We start from the raw sequence: 10,412 nt of genomic DNA on the forward strand, positions 1-10,412 counted from the left end.
TCCCTTTGTCTGTTTCGACCAATTATAATGCTACACCACACGGTTTCCCAGATTTTTAGCTTATATGTGATTATGATTCATATTCAATTTCTTTTCTTTAACAAGTTCTCTATATGTTATATTGGCCTCACCAACTAAAGATTTTATAGGATTCAAAGGATAAAAATATTGGCCAACATGGACTTGAAGAAATGCAGTTGCAAGTTAAGAACTTAAGATGGACACCTTTTTCTTCAAGGCATATGTGCTGTTTTATTCATTACTCTGTGGCTGTTTTTACAAATTACATTTTTACAATAATCAACCATAGTACAAAAATGTTGAATTGAGTATTTCACCAAATCGGCATGTTGCGTATGCCAGGTATATAGAGAATTACAGAAGTATAAGTAGTTTGTGTATATGCTAGGATTAGAATGAGGTAGAGATGAACTGTTAGTTCTAAACGTAACATGAGCTTAGTGCTTCTTCATGGATTCTGGTCACCTGGTGTATTGCATTTGCCAAATAAGCCACATTGCTTGTGGTCACACCTGCCATACTGCAAGTATCACCAAGGAGTTATATAGGAAGAAAATTCTTTAGTGAAGCCAAAGTTATCATATTTTTAGCCTTAAACTTATATGTAAAATTGGAATTCATCCCTATCCCAAACTTTAATCCATTTTAGCCCTCAAACTTTAAAAATAATGTATATAATGTTTTTAACCTTAGAGTGTTAATTTTGTTTACGTGTCAAGTGGTGTTGCAGGTTGACATTTGAATTATTTACACCATTGACAAGTTTAAGTTCAAATGCCAACCTTAAATACGTATACATTTTTTAAGTTTGGAAATCAAAATATATCAAAACTTAGAATAGGAACAAATTCCAATTTCGTGTTCAAGTTTAAGAATTAAAAATATATTTAACCCAATTAAGAAAGGAAGAGAAAACAAATTCACAGTTTAATCATAGTAAATATGGTTGAGCTTTAGTATTTCCTTTAAATACCTTATTCTTCCATCAGGGGTCATGTATATATGGAACACTTTCTCCAGCTGTTTAACCTGATCAGGGGTTAATCCAGAAAAACAGAACATGCCAACCTGCATTTGTGTTTACATCAAAGTGCACAACTGTGAGCTAAAGTTATAATATATGATTCATTAAGCATAAGACAACAAATCAAGCATCCAAAACCTGAGAAGTTATATGCTCCCATTTGAAAGAGGATTCCAATTTCTCAAGATATTGTCGAAGGGTAGTTCGCATTGTTTCAATCCGATTAGCCATGACCTTCAAACAGCATTGCCAAAAAATTTGATTAGATCCTGAATTAATTTAGAAAAGAAAAGTTAAAGAAATGGAGTTAAGAAGCAGATGAATACTACCTTTATTTCTTCCCTCCAAAGTGCTTCTACATCCGGGTCGCTTAATATCTTAGCAACTAGTGAAATACCATGAAAAGGAATGCTGCTATACATTGCATGGGACATCAACTGCAGTTGACTTTTAAGTGCAGCTACTTGCTTTGTACTCTGGCACAAAACACTTTGTAGATTTTAATGTAGATTAGTAAAGCTGAAAAGAACGTGAAAAGTAAAACAATAAAACTAAGGAAACATTGCTACGAGGTTGAGCTTCATGTTATATTATCATTATATCATGTACTTGATCCTTGCCTAAAAAATGCATAATGGAACATATTTGACATCTAACTTCTATTTTACATGACTTAGCATATGCCTCTGAATATCTAATCACTAGTGTATTGAACTTTTCTTACCTAAGACAACCAACTTTATGTTCGGATAATCCCATGTTCTTTGAAAATGATTGAGAACATCCTATCAAATGCCCATCTTCAAGGAAAATTCGAAGTGCTACAGCATCCTTGTCAAGATCCCCACTAGAAAATCCTTGATAAGCCATATCAAAGAAGGGGAAATGATTTTTTACCTGGAAGATAATTGAGTTAGAATAATATTATAATTGATTTAGATTTATAGCACAAAGCTATACTGACGCATCACATGTCTCATTTTCACCTTAAACTGGTATGATATTTCTCTCCATTGTTCCTCAGTAGGGTCAACACCAGTTGGATTGTGGGCACAAGGATGAAGCAAGAAGAAAGAACAATCTGGTGCATTCTGAAATTAGCAAAACAGAATAAACAGAGAAGATTAAATGCTGCTTGTGGTACTGAGGGATAGGAAAATAAAACATCACATTGTCAACTTCAGCTACTTTTCAAGTTCAGCCCAGTTTGTCTAGAAACAAAAAGACATTTCATTGGATAACATTAAATGCATCTATTTTCCCATAATAATATAGCTTATTTATTTGTTTGAGAGACAAGAAGCATGAAATTCATACCAAAGCTTCTCATGTTTTGTACCTTGACATCACTTAGGAATGCAGAAAAATTTAAACCCTTTGTGTCTGGATGGTAGTAGTGAAAAGTTTTGACAGGAATTTCAGCTTGTCTCCATATATTGTGGTGACTGCAGCATGCAAACTTTATGCATTAGATATTGAAAGAACGTAAATATCTCAAAAAATAATCCAATGGAAAAAAACCTACTTTGACCAGGTAGGGTCTGGTAGATACATTTGAGATTCAGGATAGAAATGTCTTTGAAACTCAGCAAAAAGCCTACATGCTGCAGTTCCAGACAGAGTTGGAACTCCTGCAAACAATCCTTCTTTTACAACATATGAATCATTCCCATATGCCAATTTTACACACTCCTCGACAAATTTTGTTTTGACTGCAGAACAGTTTGACTCCCTGTCAATTAATAATGTTAATTCGTTTTTGAAAAGTATAAAAATATTCATAGAGGCACTTCTGTTGAAAGAGTGTGATACACAGATTCTGAAGTGAAAATGCAAACAACACTGTTAGTATTGCACGAAATCTACAACTAACACAAACTTTTATTCTTAGATAGCTGCGGTCAAAGTTATACTAGAAGGAAACTGAACCCCACCATGAAGCCAACCAGATGACACAGATTATGTTGTTTTCATGTTACATTATGTACATTCACCCTTTCAAATGTTTCATGTCACATTATGTATATTCAACCATTCAAAAAACGTAAGTTTAATTGGATCTTCTATTTAAGAATACAGAGTGGTATTTGCTAAGTTATTCCACATTTAATGCAAGCAACAAATAAGCTAACCAAGACTAAGTACGTAAAGATTGTACTGGACCAGTTTGTCTTACATTGGTGTTGTTATAGGAAAATAATAATAAACACCAAGTTGTTTGACCTTATTATATAAATGAGTTACTGATAGCGTTTTGTCCAAGAACAACAGAGTTGAAGTTCTACTAAACGATCATTTTGATCCTGATAAAGCAACCACAATTTAGTATATGAAAGAAGAAAAAAATCTAACTTGGTTTCTTCTAAACATGTAGAAAGTTACAAAATTGATCCGTTCTTTAAAGAGTATTTTCACACAAAATAATATCATCCATAGAACAGAAGAAGGAGAATCAAAAAGTACTTACTCCAATTTGCATCTCTGAATCTTTATTTCTGCATCACGGACACATTGAGGAATGAAAGGTTTGCCATCATCACCCCTGTAAGTTCCCTGACAAAGACGAGGAAAAAAAAAATCAGAGATGACAAAATATGAAACATGAACAGATATACATATACTATAACTCTATATAAGCATATACCATTCCAAGATTGATCTTGTGGGGAAAAGGGTCTGATTGAAAGGCCTCGTTGACAGTGACAATGGGGTCCTTTGGGGCTGGTGTTACATGGTCCCACCAACCACGGGCACTGGAACAAGAAGTGGATAAAAATCTTCTGGATATTCCTCCATTGATGTACCTCCACATAATGCAACAACACTCTTATGCTATAATTTACGCTGTGAACTCAGTAAAATGCTCTTGGTTTGTTTGAAACAAGAAAAAGGCTTTTGCATGGTTATATAAGGAGAGTGAAGAAGAAAAAGATGATGCAGAGTGAACTTTCTCTTGCCGTGGTTTTGCATTGATTTTTTCAAGGAGTTCCTATGTGCTGCTTTGGTTTGTTTACGGTTTCTTTTCATGGGAAAACCAAAGTGGGCTCATTGATTTGACTTGCTTATTATTATAAATGCATTTACGTCAATGGGTCATCTTGCATTATCCTTGTCAGTTTTAACTCGGTAATATAAAGAAAAAGTAATTTTATATATTTTCATAAATTAAATTGGTTCATGTACAAGTTAAAAATATAAATTTCAAAAATCTATATAAAAATTAATTTTACAAATTAATTTATATATAGAATAATTTTAATTTGTAAAAGGGTTCATTTATTATTGTTATAGGATTCTTAAAAACATTTCCTTATATATTGTATTTGGAATAAATTAAGATTAGAAAAGTGTGTGGGTCGGTGGTGTTATCTTAAATGCGAATAAAGTAAATGTAGGAAACACATAAAAGTAAAGAAGTAATAAAGGACAGACAAAGTGACACAATAAATATTTGTTCAGAAAAGGAGTAGGACTTTTCATTTTAAAGATTTACATATAACACGCAATATATTATTTTTCTAGTTTAATTATTTGTTTGATTTTCATTTTGGTAAAAAGAAAATTTAAGTTAGTTTTTTTCTTTTATAAAATTTTTTAATTGCGTTTTAATTTTTAATAAGTGCCTCGATCGTTTTAACATTTGATAAAGGTTCTTAATTAAGTTTTTTTTTTAAATAAAATTATTATGGACATTAACATTATGTTACGTGTTAATATGTATTTTTTTCAAAAAAATTTATTACCATACGTGTTAATATGTATTTTTTTCAAAAAAATTTATTACCATGGTTTTGGGGTGACATGTGAGTTACATGACTTAAATAGTTTGTGTTATTACAATTTGACTACTATTGTACATAAATATATTGTACTTAGTTTAAATAGATGTACTAAGAAAATCTTCTCAGGAACTATCGCTGAGTTTGTGAGTATCAATGGCAATGCCAATTTTTTGTAGGTAATATGACTTATAATTGATTACGTTATTTGAATTGAGTATATTCATTATTTTTTAACTATTGTTGGTGATATTGTAGTTTTGGGCGTTTGAATGCCTTTCTTTGCGTGCTTAACCTTTTGATGTTTCATTCCCTTGCGTGGTACAATGACCTTCCTTTAAGTTAAGGTTCAAAAAAATTCAAGTGTTGTTTAATACAAGAGATGTAAGTGTGTCAACCTGTTTTGCTGTTTTGTCTTTTTTTATTGATCTTATTTGAGTAAATATTTGTGTTTGATTGTTATAGATATATTTGGATTGGTACCTAAGTTAACATGATCGTTGAAACCCCCTCATCCGCGCTATTTTTAGTGTGGATGAGGGAACAAGACCTAATGATGAAGATGCCAACAGTTGGGAAGATGTCGTTCAGGAAAAAATGAAAAAGAAAACACAATCAGAAGCTATGTTATCTGAAAGAGGAGATTGTGGCTTTTAGAAATGGACTTCGTCATGTTTAGAAGTCTGCAAACTTAGAGGAGGACTGTCCTTCTCATGACTTTGGTGTTGATGATGAAAGTGAGGGGAATGAAGAACTTGTAGGTGAACTTGAAGACCATCCACGATTTGTCATTGACATTGATGATGATGAAGGAAAGGTTAATGAGCAACCTCCATCTGATGTAGTATTGTCGATATCCCCATTGCGTAATTATTTTGGTGATCCTTTAATGACCATGGATGTTGATAAGTTGTATCGTGTAGTCATTGGAAAACACATTCCCTAGAGGTAATGGATCGATTGGTGTTTCTTCATTGAACAAACATGTTGGTATCTGATTGAATATTTTTATTTTTCATTGTTATATCTAAAATATTTGGTCAAATCTTCACCACAATTGAATGTTTTTCTTTGTCTCCAATGAAATATGTAGATAACTTGGTAATTATGAACTCAATTGACTTCAATTAGTAATGATGGTGTTGAATCTACAAATTTGAGTGTCTTAATGGTAAATGTTGTTACTCTTTTATAGGCGATACTTTTTGTTGCAACAATTTTTATGTATTTTGAAAAAATATCTTCTAGTGGTAAAGACGATTGCATTCAATCCTTTATGTTGTGATTGTTGATAAGGAGAACACTGGTTTAGTTGAACCTATAATCTCAGAGCTTCTGGTTTTTGATGATGACAACATAATTAATAACACATGTGTTGTTATGTGTTTATGTTACATGTTCTATTGCTTACATGCTATATGTTTTAATCATTGTGTAAATTTGTTTAAAGCATTGAGAACATGATTGTGTTGATACATTGCATTTCACTGTGCTATATAATTGATTTTATTGGTGAATGCATGTTTGATGTTTTATAAAAGGAAAACCACAAACACTTATGTTGAACTTTTAATTGTGTGGCAAAACAACCGATTTAAGTCGACTTCATTATGAAGTAACTCGATTAAAATTCGTGTCTTTGCACAAACCATTTTCAAAGTGTGTTGTGAGATTTTCAAAGTGAAAGTTTTTCAAAACTTTGTTTAACTGTGTTATATAGTCGATTACATGCAACCTGCATTCGACTAAGTCTGTTACAGTTTTGAAATTCTGTTAATGTTTGTATTAAATGTTACAATGACTATATTTTTAAATATGTTGACCAAGCATTAATTGTGATTCGACTGCATTAATTGTACATTCAATTAACTGGATTAATTGTTGCTAACTGCTTTAACTGAATTGTGATATTCGACTGCATTAGTAGCTAAGTCGACTTGAGCACGTCAGAATTGTGAAAATCTATAAATAGACGTGAATTTGAATTCTGCAGAGACTTTTATGATTCTAACGATTTGATTGATTTCTTTCAGATTATTGATCTCTTGCAGAACGTGTGAAAGCTCCAAGAATTCATCAAGAAGACCGTGGTGTTCATTCTTTGGTGATTGCTTGACGAGCAAGAATCTGTTTGCTCTTACTGTCTGATCAACCTACACTTGAGGTGTTTATTTCGTGATCAGTTTCTTTCAATCTTGTGAAGATTGGTGTTTCCCTATTGTGACTATAGGAAGAGAACGTGTGACGTTCTGGACTTTGAGGATTGCTCAAAGGGTGTAGACAACAGAAGAGGAGATTCTTGCTGCTGGTCTTTTTGTTTGTATATGCCTATATTTTGATTAGAGGGTTAGAGAGGTGTTTTATATTTTTGACAAGGAGGTCTCTATAAAACCCTTGTTGTAAAAACTTTGATCATTATAGTGCATTTGCTTCCTGTGGTGGAAGGACACTGAATGTAGGCTTGGTCGAACCAGTATAAAAACTCAGTGTTTGATCTTTCTATCCCTACTCTATTACATTCAGTCGACTTTGTATTTTACTCATTTGATTATATTCTGCTACACTACAAATTCTTTTTCCTTGCGTTTCAAGAAATCTTTTAAAGACATCAACTTTGTGAAAAAGATTTAAAGTGAACATTGTTTTTGTATTTCACCAATTCACCCCCCCTTCTCTTGGTGTTGAAAATTAAGCCATTCTATTTTAACACTTTATATGGGGTAAAAAATTTCTTTATGATAGCATAACATTAATGTTACAATTTATGTATAAGGCATTATTTTTTGATGAATTTCAAATTGATTGCAAACCCATATCCTCCATTGCAAACCCATTATTTTTCGAAGAGTGTGAACACTTGATGATTACGCTACATATTTCCGTAATGATCTGATTGGACTGGAAGACATAATGACAGTTGACTTTGTGAGTAAGTTGTAATTTGTAATGAGAATGATGTTGGATTGTTGTTTATAAATGTTTTGACATGCATTTCTGTGTCGGTGTTTCTTCCAATAGTAAATGATGATCATTGGTGGTGCTATGCAGTGAAGTTTCACACATTAGAGTTATTTGTCATTGACTCACTGAGCACCAGTTACAAATTGCGTATAATGATTGACAACAACATTGTATGTTTCAGAATAGGTGTGTTTCCAAAAAAAATTATTCATGTCATTCACTATTGGATGTGTTTAACTTATTTTTGTTATTTGTTCTTCGCAGGTACTAAGATCTTCTCTATGCACTAAACACCATAATTGATGACTAAAATTATCAGAATTATCAATTCAAATCAATTTCTCCATATTTATTATAATTGCCAACAATTCTTACAATCCATTTACATCTACAATATGTACAAAAATGATCTTCCATTCTCAATAAACATTGAATACAAACAACACTACTGTTTTAGACCAATTCCTTTTAGACCAACTCTTGAAACGTCTGCGTCGACCTTCCTTCATTTGCGTGTACATATTGCTTTCGTTCATGGGAATGCCTCCCTCGCCTTGAAAGATAGTGTTGATGTAGGCTGCTTCATAATGGTTACGTCCACCAAAACCTTCTTCATCCTTTTCATGACCCTCATATTATTTTCTCTTCAACCAACTTCTCCAAAGCTAAGACCTCAGCTTCGAGTTCTTCAATTAGACTTTCTTGTTCCTCTAATCCACACAAAAGAATTTCTTTACGTCCGCTACTTTATTTCCCTTTTTGGCACTTCATATCCTCTCCACTTGTACCATCTGCTGCTTTAACAATTGAATGACAAAGTTCTTCTGTTAAAGCACCAACATCATCAACTGCCTGGAAAATTATGAAAATTTCCATTCTATAAAAACATTCATTTCAATACAAAACTTTATAGTAATAATATAAAACACAAAACTATAACAACAAAGTACAGATCGATCCCGTTTCCATCACACATTCCATGAAATTTTCACCCACAGTTATATTTATCCAATGCAACAATCATAGGAATTTCTCTATGTGTTGAGATTGTTGATAGGGGGAGCACTGGTTTGGCTGAACCCACAATCTCAATAATATCTGAGTTTTTGATGATGACAACACATAATTAATAACACGTGTATTATATGTTACATGTTCTATGCTTACATATCATATGCGTATATGAGAACATGATTATGTTGTTGTTGTGTTGTTCATTGCATTTCACTTTGTTATATATGTGATTTTATACATGAATGCATGACACGTGTTTTTGATGAGAAAAATCACAAGCACAAATGTTGAATTTTAATTGTGTGACAAAACAACAGTTTTAAGTCGATTACATGGATCGATTAAAACTCGTGTCTTTGCATAAACCTTTTTCAAAGTGTGCTGTGAGATTTTTCAAAGAGAAAAGTTTTCAAAACTATGCTTAACATTATTGCATAATCAATTACATGCGATATGTATTCGATTAAGTCTGTTACTGTTTTGAAATCTGTTAATGCTTGATATAACTGTCACAACGACTATATTTTTAAATGTGTTGACCAAACATTAAATGCTATTCGACTGCATTAATTGTGAATTCAATTAATTTCTTTGACTACTACTAACTGTTATAACTGAATTGGTGTATTCAACTGCATTAGTAGCAAAGTCTATTAAAATGCGTCAGAGATATGTTATACTATAAATTGACGCGAATTTGATTTTTGTAAAGAACTTTTGTGATTCTAAAATTTTCATATTCTTTTGCAGAAAGTTTGATTCTTACAGAAAGTAGGAAAGCTCCAAGAAACAAGTTTGACCATGGTGATCAACTACTTGGAATTTCTTGAAGAGCAAGATTGCTGAGTTTCAAAGTCTGATCTATCTGCACATTTGGGTGTCTACTGCAATATCCGTTTCTACAATCTGTTGAAGATTGGGTTGAGTTCCCTGTTGTGATTACAGGAAGAAGGATGTGTTGCGTTCTTGACTTTGAGGATGCCTCAAAGGGGTTGGACTACAGGAGAGGGGATTCTTGCTGCTAGTTTGTTTATGTACTGCCTATATTTTGATTAGAGGGTTAGAGAGGTGTTTTATATTTTTGACGTGAGGTCTCTATAAAAACCTTGTTATGAAAACCTTGATCAATATTATAGTGCATTGGCTTCCTGTGGTTGGAAGGACACTGGATGTAGGCTTGGCCGAACCAGTATAAAAACTCAGCGTTTGATCTTTCTTATCCCTACTCTTTTATAGTCAATCGATTATACTTTATACGCATTCGATTAAATTTCCGCTGCATTGAAAATTTTTTAACTTGTGTTTCAAGAAAAGGTTAAAGGCATCTCTTTTGGTGAAAACATTTTTGAAAATTTTATTTTTTATACTTCACCAATTCACCCCCCCCCCCCCTCTTGGTGTGAGAAATTGAGTCATTCTATTTTAACACTATGCAACCTTGGGAAGTCATGAAATGATCACAAAACCACACCTAAAATATTTAATAAACCAAAGTAAAAAAAAAATCCACAACATACATAATTTGCATTTTCAATGGCTATACATGCTTTACCTGCAACATTTAAACGCATCCATCAACATAAATGTTTGTTGTACTTTTTCATTTCTTCAAT

The 10,412-nt window shown here is 32.6% G+C and overlaps 1 protein-coding gene across 2 annotated transcripts; it reads right to left on the reverse strand.

Moving 5' to 3' along the window:
• Positions 1 to 226: 226 nt before the first annotated feature.
• Positions 227 to 3,984, reverse strand: LOC108322788 (aspartate aminotransferase, mitochondrial). Of its 2 annotated transcripts, XM_017555029.2 has the most exons (10): positions 3,690 to 3,981; positions 3,513 to 3,598; positions 2,571 to 2,777; positions 2,385 to 2,490; positions 2,032 to 2,136; positions 1,770 to 1,942; positions 1,375 to 1,534; positions 1,184 to 1,279; positions 995 to 1,089; positions 227 to 541 (listed from the first exon to the last, which is right to left on the reverse strand). In XM_017555029.2, exons 1-10 carry the CDS (start codon positions 3,855 to 3,857, stop codon positions 442 to 444), a joined length of 1,296 nt encoding a protein of 431 aa, XP_017410518.1. In that variant the 5' UTR covers positions 3,858 to 3,981; the 3' UTR covers positions 227 to 441. The 2 variants fall into 2 exon arrangements, with proteins under 2 accessions (XP_017410518.1, XP_052724827.1); XM_052868867.1 differs by lacking the exon at positions 2,571 to 2,777 and having other exon boundaries at positions 3,690 to 3,984.
• Positions 3,985 to 10,412: the final 6,428 nt, after the last annotated feature.

This window comes from Vigna angularis, chromosome 9 (genome assembly GCF_016808095.1).
Source record: "Vigna angularis cultivar LongXiaoDou No.4 chromosome 9, ASM1680809v1, whole genome shotgun sequence".
NCBI classification, from domain to species: domain Eukaryota; kingdom Viridiplantae; phylum Streptophyta; class Magnoliopsida; order Fabales; family Fabaceae; genus Vigna; species Vigna angularis.